Source organism: Cetorhinus maximus, chromosome 16, assembly GCF_964194155.1.
Source record: "Cetorhinus maximus chromosome 16, sCetMax3.hap1.1, whole genome shotgun sequence".
Lineage (NCBI taxonomy): Eukaryota > Metazoa > Chordata > Chondrichthyes > Lamniformes > Cetorhinidae > Cetorhinus > Cetorhinus maximus.
The window spans coordinates 7,728,857-7,752,017 of record NC_135894.1 but is presented as its reverse complement, the minus strand read 5'-3'; the positions used below and the strand labels follow the sequence as shown (position 1 = coordinate 7,752,017).

Genomic DNA, 23,161 nt, shown 5'->3' with positions numbered 1-23,161 from the left:
AGCACATTATTATTGCTAAATTAATGCTTGCACCATGCATAGGTTCTTCATTCACATTTGCCAGAACACCCATTATCGAAAGAACTCTCAAGTCGTGTTCTGTTTGCCAAACCTGAGGCAGACTTCATTAATTACAAACGTAGGCGAATCATTAATTAACTGTGGTTGCGTTATTTTAGAGAGGCGTTTCAATGAATTGACCCAAATGAGGTAAATAATTAGGAGAAAATTTCCTTTCTGGTTTCTCGCTCAAAATAGTGGGATTAAATCAGTAGCAGCATTGCAAGTCTACTTTCAATCTGCCCACATCAGCAGTTCAAGAGAATGGATTTCAATCGCTTTTGCAGGGGAGTGTAGGAACCAGTAATAAATGCAAACCTTGTCAAATATATTCCTATCCCCAGCAACAGCAAATTCATCCTTTGAGTGGCCTTGGTCTGGATTACTGCACCCGTGACTCTTTATCAAATCTTTGAAATCAATATAAGATTTTTAACATAGTTTTATCAGCCCTAATTCTTCCAGATTAAATAGCTTCAAGTCATCTTTGTTCAAACTGGGATCATAATACAATGCTTAATTACATTATACATCTTTCATATCTACGCTTTATTACCTCCAAGACGAATATTTTCTTCCGGAGTGCCCTGTCCAAATCTGACATATGTTATACAGGTTGGTTCTGGCCAATACTGGGTATGACTGAAACGTTACGTCCTGTCTTTGGTATTTCAAAGCTGTTGTGACAAAGTCCAAAATTCCATTAGCTTTTGTTGGATGAACTCTCTACTTTGAGCAAATAGACACGTTCGTTTATAGGCTTTCGTAGTCTGGTGAGTTTCAAAGAATAAGATGTGTAAACAGTGCAGTGTAACACACACTTATCCATTTTCATCTTTTCCTTTTTTACCTTTCGCCATGTCTATATTCAAATGTGGATTTACAAAATGTTTTCGTCCTTATTTTTATTAAAAACAGGGAAGCATGGACCCCGATTGGTTGGTGGTGAGAACAGGTGCTCCGGCCGGGTGGAAGTGCTGCACGGAGGGCAGTGGGGGACGCTGTGTGATATTCACTTTGGTTTACAAGACGCCAGTGTGGTGTGTGAGCACCTTCAGTGCGGGGCTGTAAAGGCAATCCCGAGGGGTTCTTACTTTGGGCAGGGAACTGGCCCCGTGTGGATGGAAAATTACAGGTGCCGCGGGAATGAATCCCGATTGACAGATTGTCCGATTACATCCGGGGAAGATTTTAACTGCTCACATGGAAATGACGCGAGTGTCATCTGTTCGGGTGAGTCCTCTCAGTCGATGTAATCATGGATTAAAATAATCTCCCTGCAGAACTGAAAGGGGCCTTTCAGCATGTTCTGTCCGTGCACGTTCTCTGCAAAAGTATCTCACCCACTCACACACCCATGTAATTTACAATAATCCGGTATTATTTTCCATGCAATTATCTGACCACATATATTTTAAAATCTCCGATTGAGATTCATCCACCACATCTTCAGGCAGTGCATTTCAGATCCTCGCCGCCACATGCTTAGACGGTGCTTTTCATATCTTCAAGCACCATATTTTCCGACAATGAATTGCAGATCCTCATCATCATCATTTTCAGAGAGTGCATTTCAGGTCCTCATCCTCCGCTTTCTCAGGCAGTGCATTGCAGACCCTCATCATCCACATTCTCGAACAGTACATTGCAGAACATCAAACACCCACATTCTTAGACAGTGCATTGCAGATCTCCATTCCCCCACATTCTCAGGCAGTGCATTGCAGATCCACATCCCCCACAATCTCGGGCAGTGAATTGCAGATCCACATAGGCCACAATCTCAGAAAGTGCATTTCATATCCTCACCCCCCACATTCTCGGAAAGTGCATTTCAAATTCTAATCCACCACTTTGTCAGATAGCGTGAAGCAGATCCTCACGTACCACATTCTCAGCCAGTGCATTGTAGACCATCATCCACCACATTCTCAGACAGTGCATTGCAGATCCTCAGGCACTACAATCTCAGACAGTGTATTGCAGATTGTCATCCACCACATTCTCGTACATTGCATCCCGGGTCCTCATCACCCACATTCTCAGTCAATGCATTGCAGATCCTCATCCATCACAATCTAAGACAGTGCATTGCAGATCGTAATCCAGCATTTTCTCAGACATTGCATTGCATTTCCGCATTCACTACAATTTCAGTCAGTGCATTGCAGATCCTCGTCCTCCACATTCACAGGCAGTGCATTTCAGGACCTGATTAATTGCACCATGCAAAATTAGCATCCTTACGTCACCATTTCCAATTTGTCCAGCACCATAAATCTGTACTGATCATTCATGATCCTTCCGCCATTGGCAATAATTTTTCTGTGTCACATTGTCCAGATCCCGGAGGTTTTGAGCATTCCCTCTCCAATTAGAATATTCGTAGCTCCCTAAAACTATGTAGAAAAAGTAAGTTTATCATCACCATAATGATCTTATGAAGCATTTCTGCATCTTTTCTAATGCCTTCAGACCCTCCCTAAAGTTTGTAGCCCAAAAATGGAAGGATTACTCCAGATGAGGCCGACATGAATCATCACGTCTTCCCTGCCATGTACTCAGTGCCTCAGTTATACACCAAAGAACTCAAAACTTTAGTAGCCTTTTCCCAACCTGCGCTGTCAAGTACAATTGTTTGTAGAAATGCACCCGAGATTCATCAGCTGCTGAAACTCATTTAGAAATGATCCCGTTCTTTATTGCTCCTTCTACTCGTCCTTCGTCTGCCAGCATTACTTCACTTAAAAACACTCTCACTTCTAAAGCACAAGGCCAGGTACAAGAATGACTCAAGTTATTTACCAGAGCAGTCAAGTCTGTGAATGAAGTGCAGTGCTGTGGGAATGCTGCCCTCTATAATATTTCGTGTTCCGGGTAAGAGGGGTAATCGATGCCATATCTGCATCAGTGGATGTTAATAAAAATGTGAACCATGGCTCTACTTTGAGGGAAACGAGGGAGTCTTCCCCGGTGTCCTTTCTAAAGTTATCCCTTGATCAACATCAAACAATGTAGCTCATCTGGTCATTATCACATGACTGTTTGTGCGATTTTACTGCGCCCATTATGGCTGCGGCGTTCCTTAAATTGCAACAGTGACGACATTACACAATGCAAATAAATGCCTGTAACTTGCGTTGAGACATCCGGTAGTTTTGAAAAAAACACTTATCAACTTTAAATATACATTTATTTACTTCCGACAAAAGTGAGCCAACCAATGCTTCCCTCAGCTAATTTTCATCTGGAACTTTCCGGCCCGTTCTAACAGCTTGTCTGTGTTCGATTGAATTTAATCCTTTCAACATTTTACAACACTTAAAAATTCCGTGAAAAAAAAAACAATAAATTGTTCCTCTCACAACCAATAATATATATTACTGGAATAATATATATTATATATATTACTGGAAAATTAGGGTTGCTATCCGGGTGGAATGTTCTTTTCCTCTGGCCTGGAAAAGAAGAAATCTTGAACACGACATCCTGTCCCTTTCAAAGAGCAATTCCATCTCCAAGCAGCCATTTTAGCCTTTTATTCCACAGGCGCTAACATTTCTGCCAAGCATCATTCGTGGCCCTTTGCCAAAGGTCATTTGAAAGTCCATCAAAACCACATCCACCCCATGACCCTCATTAACACTCTCTGTAACCACATTTATTTACTCTAGCAAGTCTGTGCAAATCGATGTCTCTTACCAAATCCGCCCTAGTTTGTTAATGAATCCACATTTTTTCAACTTGCTGTTACTTCTGCCCCAAGGGATATTTTCCAAGGAAAGAAAGCTTTCCCAAAGACAATATTAAACTTACTGGTCTGAATTTACTGCATTTATCCTTACACCCTTTCTTGAACAAGGGTATAATATTTGGAAACATCAGTTATCGGCATTGAAGAAGGATGGGAACATTATGACCATTATCTGGCGATTTCAGTTCAGGTCATGCCCCTCGAATACATCTCATCCAATCCATGTGTCGTGTCAAATTCAACATCAGTTACCCAAGCCAATTCGTCCTCTTTATAAATATCTAGCCATTCCATTTTTTTTTCTTCTACCTATTCTTTGTCCACCATTGAGCAGCGTTTTCTTCCTTGGCACAAACATACTCAAAATGCTCACTCAGCAGCTGAGCCAAAACATCAGCCTTTATATACCGATGTACTTCCTGGTGTCGGTTTTGTGCCTATATAAGACTGTAAGATCACGTTTTATGTTAGTGGGACACTCTTATACGGTCTGGATATTGTACATTAATCTTGGATCTCACTTGCATTATCCAAATTCAATATCCTATGCATATATTTTGTTCTGCATCACCTTAATCCCCACCTCTTTAATCAGCCAGGGAGCCTTGGAGTTTTTGCATCGTCCTGCACGTGTCTAAGTCAATTTTCCATTTTTGCACCTGCAAAAGAGCCTGCACGTCACGGAAATCATTTATTACAATGTATGTACACACACCTGAATGGTAAATATAATTGAAACCCTTATACAACCCCTATTGCTCTTATCCTGAATAACACCACATTATTTCCTCCGTTATTGCAATCTTTCTTTTCTAGTTTTCTGTGCAGTTTGGTTTTTCTCTCTAACATTATCTGCCCGTTCCCAAATCCCAGCCAAATTAGTTCTGAACTGTCCAACAAACAAACCAGACGGACATTGCCCTCGGACTTTTTCATCTGAAACACATGAAAACATCCATTGGCCCTTTCTTCACAGAACTGAGTCTATGAGTCCATGAGAGCAGATCACAAAGTCACATGAGCTTCATTAGCGCTCTCATGCACCGTTTATCCGGCGACGTTCATCAGTTCTATCGCTCGTGCGTTGTGCTGGGATATTTTAATATTATTAGGATATTATTCCGTTGATGGCAATTTACTAGATTCTTTGCAATATCCTTAAAAATCATCTGCAGGACTACACCCCTCTTCCTACCTCTGAAATTGCTCCACTAACGGAGCACGAATGCCACTGCTCACCCTCCCGCATCAGAGGGCTCAGCAGGGTCCCAGTGATCTGCCTCACCTTGGCACCACGGTCACAACATTTACTTGAATAATTATTGCCCCGGTTATGTTGAATCAAATGTGCATTTTTCTTTTTTTGAACGTTAACCCTTGCTCTCAACGGCTTTCTTCTTGTAGATGAAAGTTGGTCATTGAAATTGACAAATGGGGGAAGCCGCTGTGATGGTCAGGTGGAAATTTACCATAACGGTCGCTGGGGCAGAGTGCAGGACAGCCTCTGGGAAATAAATGATGCTAACGTGGTCTGCAGGCAACTAGGATGTGGTGTCGCATTTGCCGCTTATATCTTTTCAAATTATGGAGAGAGTGAAGTGCCTGTGTGGGTGAATGATGTCCAGTGTGGAGGAAACGAATTGCATCTCCGCAACTGCAGCTCATTTGCAATGAATTCTTCTCTCAATGAGAGTGTCGGCGTCGGAGTTCTGTGTTCAGGTGAATAAATAGTTCAATTTTACAGGAACATACATAGAAATATCTAGTAAGGAGTGTGGTGTGAATATACGTCACTTGTTCCTCGAGTTCTTTTAACCTTACTGCTTAACACTGGAGGGCTAACGTGGAGAGAGTGGGCACGGACAGAACTGATCAGCAAACAGCACTTGCATGTTAGCTGTGCATTTATTAACGACCGAATTCTCAATTATCTCTCAGACAGGAAATTCTGACTGCACAGTTGGGAGAGTGTGTTGTTAGCGCGGTTCGGGGGGTGTTGTGAGGCGGAGGTGAGGTGGTGTCGGGAGGAGCCTTACAGCTTGGTGCGAAATTGTGTTAATTTAACAACGTTTTCATAGAATTGCAGTTCACATACTGGTCAGGGCAAGAGGCCGCTCATGGGATTTCTGGATTATTCCATCCTTGAAAAACCCAGGTACTTACAGGCCTTTCAGCAGCAGAAGGCTGAGCTTCTGTGAAATGTCTTTCTTAAAAGTCAACTTGGTTTCTTTTTCCACTGATGCTGCCAGACCTCCTGAGGAGTTACAGCATTTCTTTCAATATAATCAATATAAAATAGCGAGATATTCAGAAATCGAGTGAAATAAGGGTTCGAGATGCGTGCAGGGAAAAATAAACTGTGTACAATTGAAGTTCATTAGTAGTTTGTGTGCAACGATGAATACAAAAAAGTTTAATTGAGGTTGAAACAGGGCACACAGCATTGAGCACACAATATGTGAACTGCAATCCAAAATATCGTAGGAGTCAGGTGTGGGAATATTTGAAATAGTTGTGCATTCCACACTATAAATTTCAAATAATTAGAGATACATGGTTTCAACTATAGAAACAGTTACCTGTCATAGTCAAGTCAAATATTTTTTAAATTACTTTTGCTGGATAATATTCAATAGTTTCAATTGGGTTATGACATAAATGCGTAATCGAATCCTCTTGATAAATACTGTATTTTTTGGTTCAGAACACATACAGTTAAGGCTGTCAGATGGTGGAAGCCCATGTGCAGGACGAGTGGAGATTTATTACAACGGGACCTGGGGCTCAGTTTGTGATGATTCCTGGGATCTGACAGACGCTGACGTAGTTTGCAAACAGCTGCATTGCGGAAAGGCATTGGACGTGACACTTCCTGCCTCTTGTGGACCAGGCTCAGGTCCAGTTTGGCTGGAAGGCTTGGAGTGTTCAGGGGAGGAATCGTATCTCTGGCAATGTCCCTCTGCATATTGGGGTTCCCACGACTGTTCTCATAAAGAAGATGTGAAGATTATGTGCTCAGGTACGGGTGAGCTAAATGAACTCATTTCCTTTATACAAGAAGATTCACACAGTTGGTATTTTACTGAATAGCGCAGAAACTGCACATCAACGGTTTATTCTGCTCAACGCGTCTGACAGCTGCTTATTCTGCTCATAATCTTACATCATTTCATCTGGCATGAGCTGAATTCCACTCTGCATTTTCCTCTCGTGTCTTTATCAAACGTCACATTCAAGGCATCACCACAATTCGCCCCACCAAACGTACATGTTCCATGTTCCACATTCTCCTTCTATCTGGGTAATAGAGGGTGAAAAAAAAAGCTGAAATCGCAATTTTTTTGGCTCTTGTGTTTCTTCGTCCAAAAAAAGCACGACTTTATTCTAATCAGCACTGAAATAATTTCGGCATTGACACGCCTATCCTGCCGTCTCTGAACGTCTTCCTGCAGTTAGTGGAGTCTGTCTTGGTATTAACTGCAAATCCTAGTGCATTTTGAACATTTACTTCAATTCCAAATACCAAGTGTAGTATGTTAATCTTAAACAGATGTGACCCCCAGCATTAATCCATGTGCACAGCAGGCTCCATCTTCTGCTATTCTATGTGAAATCCTGCGTTGTTGTTTGATGGCTCTTCTTTTAATACTGTGCCGATAATTTCATTTTCCCTGATCTCAGCCTTAATTCTGCTGTTTGAAAATTTTTCGAAAGTTATTGTTTTCAAAATCCATGTGGATTACACAGATATTATTATCTCCACATAATCTTTCTGAAACTTCTTCAAGTAATTCAATTAATTGGAAGATATAGAGTTCGCTCTTTTGAAATCTGCGTTGATTATCCTTGATTGTATAATTGGATTGTACATGCATCACTGTTACATTTTTGGAATAATTATCTCTATTCGGTGAGCACATCTGGCGCAACTTGGGTTAAGGGGGCACTGTTGACTTGATTCAATTTATCACTGGAAACATCTGGAGATTTCTTATTTCGTTGATAGAACACAAGGAGCTGCGGCTGGTGAATGGAAAGCATCGCTGTCAGGGGAGGGCGGAAGTGTTCTACAATGGGACCTGGGGAACAGTGTGCTCGGAATCACTGAATCGCCATGATGCTGAGGTGATTTGTAAACAGCTACAGTGCGGCCCTCTCGCTTCTATTGAGTATAGCGCTCGGTCATTCGGAGAAGGATCAGGACGTATTTGGCTCGATGAGATAGAATGTATTTCACACGAGTCGACCATTTGGCAGTGTCGGACAGACCCGTGGGGACAACACAACTGTAATCACAGAGAAGATGCAGGCGTTTTATGTTCAGGTAACAAAACAAACCTTCTAATGTGAGAGTTTTATTTCATTCATTGATGTCCAAATGAGTCAGCACGTTTCCTTCCCCAACAGGAGGAAAGATAACGAAGGACCAACCCGAAAGTGAAAAGGATTCTGCTCGACAATCAGGTGATCTATCGGCTTTATTATATCAATTATCTGAGTTGTATACCTGTATTTTTGTGCAGAAATAATAGTGATTGATTATCATTGACAGATTCGGGTGTAGGTTTGCACCTGATTGGAGGTAACAGCAGATGCTCCGGACGAGTGGAGATACTGTACAAAAACACCAGGGGCACGGTGTGTGATGACTCCTGGGATATGGCCGATGCCAATGTTGTCTGCAGACAGCTGGGTTGTGGCTCTGCTCTACTTGCCGCAGGAGGGGCCGCTTTTGGCCAGGGTGGAGGTGACATGTGGTTTGATGAGGTGAGGTGTACCGGAAGCGAATCCTTTCTCTCCGATTGTCCTTCTTCAGCGTCTGCTCAGCCTGACTGTGATCACAAGGAAGACGCCAGTGTGATTTGTTCCGGTAAGGGTAGTGCAGAACGGGGCGGGTTGGGGCCGGGAGATTGGCGGTTGGTGAATGTTCGCTCAATATGTCTCATGAATTCGTAAACGATGAACAACAGATCACTTTCTAAATTAAAGTTCTATCTTTTTTTGCATAATAACCCATAGGTCCCGAATTGTCGTCGGCTGCTTCTCCATTCACACCCGCAGGTTGGTCTTATGAATAAGTAGTATTCATGTCAAGGCTAATGTCCAGAATGATCTGATATGATTGACATTTGCTTGTTTTATAAAAAAATTCTGAAGTTAATCTTAGTGTTTCAGAATGTTGGACTATTTATCAATACATAGCATCCTGTGTCCCAGTTGAATCTTTCTTTAACATTTCATTAAGAACATGAAGACAATATCACTTCCATCCCTCTTGTGATCGGTATAACAATCGGGATCCTGTTGATCTGTGAGTTCATCGCACTAATTGTGGTAATGCGGAGACAATCATCAAGGAAAGGTGAGCTCAAATATTACCACTGACTTCACATTAATTCTCGGATATTTTTATTTTTTATTTCAATTCATGAATGATAAATGAGCCTCGCTGGCAGCCCTGCATTCATGGCCCATCCATAATTGCCCTTGAGAAAGTGGTGATGAGATGTCTTCTTGATCCGTTGCAATCCATGTTGCGTAGGTACACCCACAGTGCTTTTACAGAGGGAGTGTAAGGATTTGACCCAGCGACCATGCCGGAATGGCGACAAATATGCAAATAAGAATGGTGAGAGACTTGGAGGGTGACTTCCAGGAAGTTGTTTTCCCATGTCTCTGCTTCCCTTGTCCTTATCCTTGGTTGTTTATGTGGTTTTGGAAGGTCTTGTCTAAGTAGACTTGCTGGATTCTTCAAGTGCATCTTGTAAACAGTACACACTCCTGCCACTATAAGTCGATGGTGAAGGGAGTGATTGGTTGTGGATATCGTGCCAATAAAGCGGAAAACATTATTCTGGATTGGGGCAAACTTCTAGAGTTTTGTTGTAGCTGCACTCAAACAGGCAAATGGAGAATATTCAGGAACACTCCTGATTGTCCCTTGTAGATGATGGAAACGATTTGCCTAGTCTGGAGTTGAGTTCCTCAGAAGCGTTCCTTGCCTCTGACCTGCTTTTGTCACCACATCATTCATATCACAAGCCCAGTTCAGTTTCTGGTCAATGGAAACCCCCGGGATGTTGTCAGCGGGGGAATCAGTGATGGTGATGCCACTGATTGTCAAAGGCTGACAGTTAGATCACACCTTGTTGTAGATGGCAATTTCCTGGCACTAGTGAGGCGCACATTTTACTCACCACTATGAACGTCAGGCCTGGATATGGTCCATGTCTGACTAGATGTGGACATGGCCTGCTGCAGTAGCTGAGGATTCGAGACTGGTAATAAACATTGTGCCATAATCAGCGGACATACCCACTCATGACCTTCAGATGAAGAGATGGTCATTGATGAAACAGGTGAAGATCGTTGGTCCTAGCACGCTATGCTGAGGAGCACCTGTATTAATGTGCATTTACTGAAAGATGATTGACCTCCAACAACCACAATTCCCTTGTTTTGTGCTCACTCTGACTTCAAGCAGCGAAGATTTCCCCCTGAATCCTATTGGCTCCAGTTTTTTTTTCAGGCGCCTTCATGCTTGATACGCCGACGAGAACTCACTTTATTGCCCTTTTCCATTGAATGTCACTTGTCATGTTGGAAACTAATGTTAACCGATTTAGCGAGTATTCTCGTTCAAAGTACTCGGTAAAATAGTGAAATGTGTCATTTAAATGGAAGAGGCACTTGAGTGTCCACATTCACAGTCCTAATTGTTCCACCGCTACTGTGTCTGAAGGTCAATCAATTGTTGTAGCCATCGATCTGAAGGTTATTTGTAGCATTTTAGACTTAGCGCCCAGTCATGATGTTTCCGTCAATCGAAGTCTATCCAATAAGTGTCCGTCCAGTCCTTCCGTTTCCCTGCCCAGATGCCCAATCTCGAGCTCCATAGCCAGAATCGATCCACACTTTTGAGGCAGGAGACTTTGATGGGATTTTAAGCACCAGTTTATGAATATTGTGTACCCTGACTTAACTAACTACTCTGATCTGAACAACCATAACACTCCTGTTCGATGCGCACAGCAAATTAATTTTAATACTGTTGCGATACATAAAAGAAACGTCAGCTCCTCACTCGTCTTTCCAACCTGATGCTGTCAGCAGAATTCAGTCATTTTCCCCAGCTTCTCTTCAGCTATATCCCCTTGGGTCTCACAACAGAGTTTTCAGCTGGAATTCATTTCTCCCGAAAACGCCTAGTTTCGTCTTTTCCGACCTTAATTACATTTTCCATAGTCTGGTGGAGTTGAACACGCGTCCATGCGGTTACCCACACACGCACACGCCCACACAGACACAGCCATACGCACATAGCGTCTATCTCTCTCTATCTCTCTCACACACACGTATGGATACGTGCTCTCTCGTAAAAAAAACTACTTAACAAAAGATCCTTCATAGCCAGCTCACTGACTTTCTGCATTCACTTTCGCCATCAGTTTTGTGTTAATATTTGCAAACACTTTTATTATTAAACAAAGGTAAAACGAAATTGTTAATCCCTCCGCATTGTCTCCATCAGGTTATGTCACTGGCAGTTGGGGTACACCAATTGATTTGTACCAAGCAATTTATGAAGAAATTGAAGATATTCCGCCTGTCAAGGATCCCGCTCTGACCCGTGGCTCAGGTTTGTAACTTCCATTGCAAAGCCAATCCGCACTGGGGGATTCCATTTCCGTTTACCCATTTTAAAAGTCAGGGCAATGAATGGGCCCGACAGGCATTCCGCTCACTTTACTCATGCGAAAGTTTCCGATCTCCGTGTGCTTCTGTTATGTGAGAAGAGTGATGAGCTCCTCAAATTTCCCAAAATTCTGTGTTGCTCAAAGGGTGTTTTGCCGTTTGGCAGAAAATAGGGAGCAGATCGGTGTTTCCAACTTCCCAAGGGACTGCTCACTGCCTCCATTAGGTAGCTGACTGACTAAATTATACAAAGAGAGGATTATTGAACAGAAAATGCAATCCACTCTCCCCAACTATGATAGTCTACAGGGCCGCTGATCTCAGGGGCCGGGAATCACATTCGGGATTAATTGATCCAACATTATGAATATCTATAATGAAAAAGAAAATACATTCAAACTACTTTCAACCGAATCCAGGGGATCATATTTCAATAACTAATAAGAATATGATAAATACTGGGGCAAACCATTGGGAACAAGAGCACACAGAAAAAAAGAAATGATGATAAAATAGCGAAGCAGAACAATGGTGGGAAGCGGCGTGGTGGCAAAGCAGCATAAGGGAGAAAACGAAGAAAGACGACAAATGTAATTACGGTGATAATAATGACTAATCAATGAAATGATCGTGGACCGTCTAGCAAGTTAGTATAATATTTAACGGCACAAAGAAATGGTCGGTCAGTATGGTATGACCGTGTTCCAAAAAGGAACTGAAAGAATAGAGCAGCATTCATGAAATATCAGAAATATTAATCAATAACATTATTTTAGTATTCACCAGGGGTAAGAGGGCATGACTTTGGAAAATTAGGTTAGGAGTGACAAAATTTCATTTAAAATCAACTTAAAAAGAAAGTTAAAAAAAATCTTACCAAAAAAGCACGGGTCATAACAATTTGCATCCAATCATTATGGAAAAATATTATAAGATAGCAGAGGCACAATTACAGTGATTAACCAATTAATTTCAAGCAGTGGTAGTGCCACGATCCTGGCAGATAATTAATATTAAATGTACAATTAAATATGGAGAAGGAAAATTTCCAGGGAAGAATGATCCTTTATCTGAACGTTGGTGGGAGAAAAACTAATTAAATTGATACAAAGGAGGAAAAGGGTCCAAATTCGCATCAAACAACCAAAAGCGCAGTCAGCAAATACTCCATAATGGGAACTGTCACATTAGCAACTTCAGCAAAATGCTGAAAAAGTTAACAGCATAGATAAGGTTAGCAGTGAGGACATAAAATCTGTGGATTTGATAAATAATTTTGGAACTGTGCACTTAATATTTCGATGGATAAGACAAGTGCTAACCTCTCAGCTATTGCCCAGTGGGTGTCAATCTTGCCTCTGAATCAATATCCTCCGGCATCCAGTTCCACTCCAGTACTTGATCAGAAATTTCAACGCTGACACTGTGGTGCACAAATGAGCGGCTGATGCCTTCTTGGCCCTGTTCTCTTTCAGAGTCGTTGTTTAAGTGGTGACCAAAATGTCTTCTCCTGGAGAATTTAGACCAGCCCTTGGGATACTGACAAATATGTATCTCTTCAGCAAAATCACAAAGTCAGATTATCTGCTAATTAGCACATCGCTGTGATTGCCTGTGGAAAGTTTTTTGTGTACAAATTGTCTGTTGCATTTCCCATATTTAAATAGTGATGATACATCACAAGTATCCATTAGCTGTAAAAAGCTTTGGACATCTGGCGATCTTGAAATCACTGTTTGCTCGTATTCATCACATTTATATGCAGTAAAGTGACACCTATGAGAACGGGTAGACTGCTGCCTGCAAGACAGGAAACAGAGAGTGGTACACAAGGTAGTTATGTTGAGGAAGGAAAGTGGGAATGGGTATTTAAAACGCGTCTCTGCTGGGATTACTGTTGTTCTAAATTAATCTGAACGATTCAGACTTTGGATAAAAATGATATTTTCTCTAAATATAACTATTGAACAAATTGTGTTGGGCTGGGGGTAGTGAAAGCATTTTAAAAACATACATTATTAAATTTGCGGCAAAGCACATACGATTGGCAAATGAATATCTACATAAGTAATTATGGGGAATTACAATCTAGTATATAAACTAAGAATTAATTTTCGGTCTGTAACAATGAATCCGAATTAAATGTTAAAATCGTGGAATGCAGGGGTTCAGGGAAATAAATAAAGAAAGTAAATCGATGGAGAATGATCAGGCTGTAAAAAGCCAAAACAAACACTATCTTTTATTTCTGGATAGATGTGCTTAAATAACAATATTATTCTGTTGAACCTCGATCGAACATTAGTTAGAGGGAATTTGGAGTATAATTTATGGTTCTGGTCAGCATATTTTTAAAGATATAGAGGAGTAGTTGATGAGGCTCAAAGCACTTTACAAGAATGGAAACCGTGTTAGGAGCAAAAGGAATCCAAAAATGCTGAAAATAAGGATCAAAAAATGCTTGTTGGTCTCTTTTTGGTTCCATTGCCCATGAGTTCCTTTCTCCTCCCTCAAATAGGACGGATTTAACGTCTCTGATAATGAAATGGAAAGCGGAGTTTTGGGGAGGGGGTTACTTATTTTAACCTCTACTCCAAAGGGCTGTTTACATCTGTACCGTGATGACACTATAATGACATAAATAATTCCTCCAAGAACCAAAGTATTTTTTTCCCCTTTCTTTAACAGTTTCTGCTTCCATTGATTCGCTCAATCATATCGAATATTACACCAGCCATGTTTTGCATTTCAAAAGTCTTGGATCGCAAAATCCTGACGAGAACTCCTCCAGTATTCAGGGTGGGTAAACTTTTACTTCCGACCATCTGGTTTTCATCCTTCACACTCAGTAAGATCTACAATCGAATATGAATTATTAAAAAGAACGAATACAAGTTAAGTTGCACGGACGATGATATCAGCTATTACAGTGACTTTAGATAAAAACGCTTCTAAAATACTTTCAGGCTGATACAATATCATATCAAGATCACGTGATTGTACTCAATAATATAAAGGCATGAAATAGTTTCATTTAGAGTACATATCAACTTGTTAGTTTCATCACAAGGCCCAGTAATCTGTGAAATGTGAAATACGCACGCAGGCTGTCGAGAACATTGGGTCAGTGAGACACGTGACATCAAAACATAAAATAAAAATACTGTGACGCGAATGGTTCCAAAAATTCTCCACACTTTAAGCTCCCTCCCCTGTTAGCGCAATAGAACCACTGTCCTCTCTTCTGATTGTTTTGTTGACAAATCTCAATGTTATTCTAACTGTTCATTGTTAGCAATTAATCTCAATGAAAGTCGTTTGTTCCTCCCAGCTCTCCGCGATTACGACGATGCTAAGACTACAGACAATGATTGTAAGGGCGATCACTTGCTGCTGGACCGTGTTCATGATGATTTCTTCACACGGGAAAGTGCCGGCGGTGATATGTGAATTCTGGGTGAGATAGAGATTTATTTATCTCCTCAGCCTGTCCTCTGTATTGTTGGTGACTTTCTTACTCTCTGCTTATATCGGTTCTGAAATGCCTGATAGTCCATTGGATGATCTGCGGAGTCTCTCACTAACGGGATACGCGCTGCTTGAAAGGTTGGGTAGACAGGTTGTTCGAAGGGTTGTGCGCTCCATCCATCATCTCGACTTAGTATATGCACGTTTGTGATTGTTGGATTGCGGCCAACAGCGTTCTCAGATAAGTCACGGGGTTAGTTGTGTATCTTCAGGGATGCGTTGGAAACATCCCTGAATTGATTTTCCTCCTCCTTCTGGGAGAAATCGGCCTCCTCCACCTCCCGCCACTGACTTCGGAGCAGATGATTACTTCTGAGTATTCCTTCCCTCACCTGCTCACATTTGCGGAATGAACTGGATCTGTTTTAAAGTTCATTCATATTGGCGATGGAACAAACATTTGTTTGGTGTATGCTCCTCTTGAGGTGATACCATTTATTTCATTAATTTATTGGATATGGGCGTCGCTGGCTTGGCCAGCATTTATTGCCCAAACACAATTGTCTTTGCGAAGGTTGTGGTGAGCTTCCTTCTTTGTAGCCCCGCTATTGTAGGTACCTGCTCAGTGCTGTTGGACACAGGATTCCAGGATTCTGAGCCAGCGACACAGAAGGAAAGGCGATAAATTTCCAAGTCAGAAAGGCTTGTGACTTGAAGGGACATTACAAATGTTGGTGATCTCATGTATGCTACACCCGTGTCGTGCTAAATGGCCCTGGTCCGGCGCTCAGAAGGTGCTGCCACAGGGGCGTTAGTGAGATTCTGCAGTGCCTCCTACAGATGGTGCGCATTGATGCTACTATTCGTCGATGTGATGGGAGGGAATGTTTGTGGAAGGGTTATCAATCAAGCAGAGTTCCTAGTTCTGTACGTTGACGAGCTTCTTGGGTGTTGTTAGTGGTGCAATCGTCCAGTCAAGTGGAGACTATTCCATTAGGCTCCTGACTTGTGCCTTGTCGATTATGTACAGGTTCTCTGGAGTCAGGAGTTGAGTTGCTCGCCTCAGAGTTCCAGCATCTGACATGCTCTTGTAGTCAAAGTGTTTACCTGGCTATTCCAGTTCAATTGATGGTCAATTGTAAGCCCCAAGATTTTGATAGCAGGATTCAGAGATGAGCATGCCATTAAATGTCAAGGGGTGTTGGTTAGATTCTCTCTCGTGGGATATCGTAATTGTCTGGCACCTTGGTGGAGTGAATGCTACTTGTCGCATGTCACCCCAAGAGTGGATATTGTGTAAATTGTGCTGCATTTAGTCATGGACAATTTCAGAACCTGAGCTGTTGTGAATGGTGATGATCATTGTGCAATCTACAGCGAACAACCCATCCTCTCACCTTCTGATGAAAGGAAGGTCATTCATGAAGCAGTTGAAGATGACTGGGCCGAGGGCACTACTCTGAGGGACTCCTGCAGTGGTGCCCTATAACTGAGATGCATGGCCTCCAAAAACCACAGCCATCTTCCTCTGTGGTATATATTACTCCAAGCAACGGCGAGTTTGTTTTTTCATTCCCTTGGATCCCAAAGACTCCAGTTTTGCTCGGGCTACGCTCGGTCACATAACGCCTTGATTTCAAAGGCAGTCACTGTCCCCTCACCTTGGCAGTTCAGATTTGTTGTCCATGTTTGATCTAAGGCCGAAAATAATAATGAAGCTCAGTGACCCCGTCAAAACCCATACTGATCGTCACTGAGCAGGAGATTGCTAAGCATGAGACGCTTCTGATTTTACTGATGATGGAGACTAGACTGATTGGGCTCGAGTTGGCTTTATTCGTTAATAAAATTAATGCTGTTGGGTGTGATTTTCTCACTTGTTCAGACCCCAAGCGGCAATACGTCGAGTGCTTAACATGAAACATCGGACTTTGCAGGACGTCGTCTGTTGCCTCACAGCGGCACAACACAGCCCGGGCAAAAATAAACACCATTTCTCTTTCACTCATGAATAAATAAATTCTAACCTCTTCATGCTGCTGTCACACACCCACGCACATGCTCACTCGTGCGCACACACACACACCAGGCACCGGAAATGCACCCGCTCTCAGCCCTTTACTAACCAATAATATGTTCATCCTAAGTGCATAACACTCAGGTTATTTTTGATCACGCCTTATCGGCCCCTCCCATTCCTGATATGATTGGCAATGTCCTCTGTGAAACCTTCACAAGCCCACCCAATCTGTCCCCAGAAAGCAGTGAGGGTGTTGCTCAAACTTTACAACATATACATTAAACTGGTAAAGCCAATGCTTCATTACCGGCTACAAGCTTGTTCCGCATAGTTGGGGAGTATGCAGCCCTCTCTGGTTTTTACCATCTCATTACATGGAGTTGTTCTGATGCTTTTAATGATGCTGAAATTATCAATGAGAACTTGCTGTTTTTTGTTTCTCTAGAAACAACAACAACAACAAAAATCTAGTTGATTTGGAAATATTCTGAAGAAGAAAATGAATGCATGGCCTTCATTTCGATGATGGTAGACATAGTTGCATCACTCACTCTAAAGCAATACTATTTTAACCCATCTTTCAGGTAAAATACATCGACAAATCGAGGATGCGAAGCCCCAGGCGTGTGAATCGCTGTGTAGAATCTGAGGGAACGCCCTTAAGTTTTCAAAAAATACATCCATCTCGAAGATGCTTACCTTTCCGACATAAACATGTTATGAGAAAAAAAGCGAACGTTACCTTGTGTGGAGACATCTAGATTCGTTTCTTAAATCTATAATTTATCTTAAAAAGTATGAATAAATACTGTCTAATCAGAATTGTAGGACAAAGGGATTTTTTTCGCGCATTTTCATGTATATATTCAAACTGTACCACACTCCGCTGTATCGACAATACAACCCATCAAGAGAATCGAAGAACCGATGACTATCATTACAAGTTATTTTCAGCTCCATTTTCTAAGATTTGTTTTTTTTCCCAAATGCCTTAAAAAGAAGGATTAGAACAGAGAAATAAATGGAATATCTGTTTTCCATCCATTTAATGTACTTTCTCTCTAGACTGCCACATATTGGGTACACAGAGAGCTGCATTCTCAAAGCAGCTCAAAACAACACGATGTTGCTTGACAGCACAACATATAACTCTCGGGTTATCGAGTCTGGAGGGAGGCAGGAAAACAATCAGAATTCAGTATGTCTCCAATACTTTATTTCTAAAAAATAACTATTCAGTTACCCATCATTGGAGCTCAGTACTAACTGACTCAGGAGAAACAAATCACCGTGCACTATCCCCAGCAGCAGTTATTATAGTTCCATGAGGTTGGCCATTGTATCAGGCATGACGACATGCTGAGGGCCACCATTATAATAAATACAGCACAAAATAGAGAAAAAATGTTCAAATAATGAGATAACATAGACTGAGAGAGAAACAATGCTCATCTTTCCTGTCTGTGAAAGGGTCATGCGCCGTAGTGATTAAGTAAAACCTCAGCTCTAGCACTCTGTGTTCTGTCCCTGTGAACTTGCTGTGCTCTGTACGCTCAGGGCCAAAATTCTTCCTTCTCTGAAAGGCTGGTGGAAAAATAATTGCACTTGGTGTTTTAGACCAATCTTCCAGCTGCCGGATCGGAATCACCAGCAGTTTGGAATTTCGTCCAAGTCTTCACCTGTAGCGAGAAACCAACAGTTGACATCAAGCCATCCTTCCCCAGACACTCTCGACACGCCATGTACGCTGGAGTTATGCTCACAAAAAACTAATTCACCCTCAAGCCACACTGTACTCGAGCATATTCCGCATCCTTCCAAATTTCCGTAACACTCAAGACGCTCTTCGTTCTTTTACTGCCAATGGGCAAAAATACTGGAAATCCCTCCGAGCCGCACAGAGAATGTATCTACACCACAGGAATTTGGCTCCCACCATAAATATCAGGGCAATTGGCAATGGGCAGGATATAGTGGCCTAGCTAGTGATGCAAGACCACGCAAATGCCTTTATAAAAATGGTGTCGCTGTCCGACACATCATTCCCACTTCTTCCTATCACTAATCTTTGGAAAGACATTTAAAATTCTCTTCCGACATTACGCAACATGTTTAACCATTTCCAGTATCCTGGCTTTTCCGCTGCTGCCAGACCTGCTGAGTTTTTCCAGATAATTCTGTTTTTGTTTTGGATTTCCAGCATCTGCAGTTTTTTTGTTTTTATCCAGTATCCTGGCCTTCACTAATTATGTTTCACAATGGACATCCAGTTCCCTTACAACAACCAGGACATTGAACTACATCTGTATCACCGTTCCTTCATTGTCGATGGTTTAGGGTCCTGGAATTCCCTTCCTTACAACACTATAATTAAAGGGCAATTAGGAATCAGCAACAAATGCTGAATTTACCACTGACTCCCGCATACCACGAAAGAATAAAAAAGTGATGCATTCTTCCCTCAGCAGAACAGCCAATCCCCCTACAACTCTATCTTCACCAGGTCTCCCAATCCCTCTAAGCCTCATCCATCACGACGACATTCAGTCCCCCTGCAAATCCATCCATCATCAGGACATCCAGTTCGTCTACACACACATACCTCAGAGATACAACTGGTCCCTCTGAACATGCATTGTTCAACAACACATCCAGTTTCACTATGCCAACATCCCTCAGAAAGACATTCAGTCCTTCTTTACCTCCATCACTCGCCAGGACTTGCAGTGCCTCTGTGCAACATACCCTCACCAGGATATCATGTTCCTCTACACCTCAATTCCCCAGCAGGAAATCAAACCCCTCCACATCTCCATCCCTCTCCAGGGCACACAGTCCTTCCACCTCTCCATGCCTCACGAGGAAATTCACTCCCTCTGCACCTCCGTCTACCAGCAGGGTATTCAGAACCTCTACCCCTTCATCTTCACCTGGAAGACCAATCTCACTTCACCTCCATCCCACAATACGACCGGCAGTCACTTTTCACCTCCATCCATCACCAGGGCATGCAGTTATTCTGCACATCCGACGCTCAACAGCATGCACTTTCCCTCTAAACTTTCATCCCTCAGCCAGGCACACAGTAAGTCTGCATTCCCATTACTCAGTCGGACATCTAGCCTGTCCAGGCCACCTCATTCACCCCTGGCATCCGGTCCCTCTACATTTCTCCTTCCGCGGACATCCAGTCCTTCTACACTTTCACTCTTCAACAGTGAGGATGAGCGACTATGAGATGGTGGAGTTCTTCATGATGATAGAGAGTGACGTATTTGATTCTGAAACAAGGGCCCTGAAAGTTAATGGAGGAGGCGACGATGGTATGGGGTGCGGCCTGCCTATGCTGGATTTGGAAACGTTGTTTGGAGGGATGACGGTGGATGGGCAGTGACGGATATTGAGGGACGCTTCTGTTGGCTGTAACAGTAGTTTGTTCATGTCTGGCACAAGGGAGAGATAGAAATGTTGTCCGAACCATGGCTTACAGGGGAAATTGGGGATAGTGTTGGTTCCAAGGAAGAGGCAGACAAGTTGGGGGGAAAAAAAGAAAAAGTCATGAGGATTTGGAGCACTTTAGAGTTCATCAGGGGAAGACCAGGGTATTGATTAATTAGGCGAGGGTGGAGTGTGAGAGTAGGCTTGCAGGAACATATCAGCTGTCTGTTAACGCTTCTACAGAGGAGGGAAGGGTTGGTGGATACACGTGCAGGTCTCTTACAGTCAGAAGCAGGGGATTTATGATTGGGAACGGAGGGGTGGCTGACCAACTAGATGGATATTTTGGTTCTGACTTCACAAATGAGGACGCAGGTGGCGTGCCAGAAATGTTGGGGAGCAGGGTATAGAGTGTGAGGGAGGAGCTGTATGGGACCAGTATGGGCACGGAATTGGTGTTGGGGGGATTGATGGGATTGAGGAGCCGTGGAATCCCGGGGCCTGATGATCTACGTCCCAGTGTCATTGGGGAGGTCGCCCTTTAAGTGGTGGATGCCCTGGTGGTCATCTTCCGAGATTCTATAGTGTTGGGTATAGTTATTGCGGGTTGGAGTTTACCTAACGGAACGGCAAAATTTGCAAGGGGACTTAGAGAGAAGGCGGGGAGTTGTAGACCAGTCGACCTGACATCGGTGCTGTGGAGAATTCACGATTCCGTTTTGGAATATTTGTTAGCTGAGCCCTTGGGAAGCAGTGGCAGAATCGGACAGAGTCAGAGATGGACAGAAGACTGGTTGGCAGACAAGAATCAGGGAGCGGTCATGAGCAGGTCTTTTACCGAATGGCAGGCAGTGAATACAACGGTGCTGTGGGGGTCATTGCTGCGATCCCAGTTATTCACGGTGCGTGTCGATGATTTGGATGAGGGAGCTGGGCGTGGTGTCTCTGAATTTGCAAATGGTGCTGGTTGCGAGGCTGAGCAGTGTGGAGGATGCAGAGATGCTTCGGTGTGATTTGGACAGGGTGAGTGGGTGGGCAGCTGCATGCCAGAAGCAGTCTTCTGGCGATGGTTGTGAGTTTGTCCACTCTGGTCGCAGGGATGTGAGGGCAGATCGTTATCTGAATGGCTTTGAATTGAGTGAGGGGAGTGTGCAATGAGGTATGGGTGGCCTTGTGCACCGTTCGCTGAGGGTAAGCATGCGAGTGCAGTGGTCGGTGGGGGAGCTGGATGGTGTGTTGGCCTTCGTAGCTGGAGGATTCGAGTAAAGGAGGGGGGATTTCTTGCTGCAATTATACAGACAATCCAATTTCACATCCGAGTGACACAAACATTGCTCATCATAACAAGGAGACACAGGGAAGGCACATTCTAGGGAGGTAATTTACACTAGTGAAGTAGAAGGGAATAACACACTTGCCCAGGCTGTGCAAGTCCATTTCCCTAACCTCCCAAACTCTGCCCATACGTATTGGTAGACCCGAAAATCCAGATCAGAGGTGGACACAGCCTGTTGATTGTCTTTACCTTGACGGGCGGCCTCTGGAGGGCCGAGACCTGGAGGTGCCCGGCCTGCTTTAGTGGTCCTGCTATGTGGCAGTGATACCCTCCTCGGCATGTGGAGCTGGGGCTGCTGAGGTCACAGGAAGTGAGGATTCGCAGAGGATAGGTGCTCGCGGAGCCATCTGATTGTATAGACACGGTGATGTGCATTGGCGGATCATCCTGCATATTGGTGCCTGAAAGTCCTTGGTTGATTCATTGGCTGTGTGCGTGAGTTAATGTGTGTGTATGTGCCTGCGTGTGCATGCGTGTGTATGTTCATTTGTGTGTTCATGAATGTGTGTGTGGTAGAGAGAGGGAGAGGCGTGTGTGTTTATTCCTGTCTATATTACTGTGTGTGAGAACGTGCGTTTGTCTTAAAATTTCTGCGAATGTGAAAATTCACATGTGTTTATGTACCTGATTTATGTGTATTGCTGTTAGTTTGTGCGTGTGTGCTTTTCTGTGTGTTTGTGTGTCAGGGGCTGCTTGTGAGATCTTGTGGGTGAGCATGAGTACCTCTGCTTGTGAAAGTAATTTTGTGAGCATGTGTGCATCCTTTTTTGTGTGACTATGTGTGCATTCATATGTATGTCTGTGCATTTGTGCGTTTTTGTGACTTTTTGTGTGTGTGTGCGTGTTCTGACTTTGTGTGTATTTATATGTGTGTTTGTGTGAGTGTGTGTTTCTTTGCTCATGTGAGAGAGAGATAGAGAGATAGGGAGAGAGTTTAAGTGAAACATAGGAACATAGAAATATAGAAATTAGGAGCAGGAGTGGGCCATACGGCCCTTCGAGCCTGCTCCGCCATTCATTATGATCATTGCTGATCATCCAGCTCAATATCCTGCTCCAGCTTTATCCCAATATCCTTTGATCCATTTCACCCCAAGAGCTATATCAACTCTTCCTTTAAAACATGCAATGTTTTGGCCTGTACTAATTCATGAAGCAGCGAACTCCACAGGCTCAGGTACGATAGAGGTGTTGAAAACGCAGCTTGACAAATGCATGATTAGGATGGGAATAGAGGGATACGGACACCGGAAGAGCAAAATGTTTTAGTTGACGGGCAATATGATCGGCGCAGGCTTGGAGGGCCGAAGGGCCTGTTCCTGTGCTGTACTTTTCTTTGTTCTATGACATCCATTCCCTCTACCTCTCCAGACCACATCGGAACAATCAA

At 43.0% G+C, this 23,161-nt stretch overlaps 1 protein-coding gene across 1 annotated transcript; it reads left to right on the top strand.

Moving 5' to 3' along the window:
• The first annotated feature begins 5,375 nt into the window (after positions 1-5,375).
• LOC144691332 (scavenger receptor cysteine-rich type 1 protein M130-like) lies at positions 5,376-17,624 on the top strand. The gene is made up of 5 exons (XM_078559336.1): positions 5,376-5,533; positions 6,519-6,833; positions 11,346-11,453; positions 14,841-14,966; positions 17,582-17,624. Exons 1-4 carry the CDS (start codon positions 5,485-5,487, stop codon positions 14,957-14,959), a joined length of 591 nt encoding a protein of 196 aa, XP_078415462.1. The 5' UTR covers positions 5,376-5,484; the 3' UTR covers positions 14,960-14,966; positions 17,582-17,624.
• Positions 17,625-23,161: the final 5,537 nt, after the last annotated feature.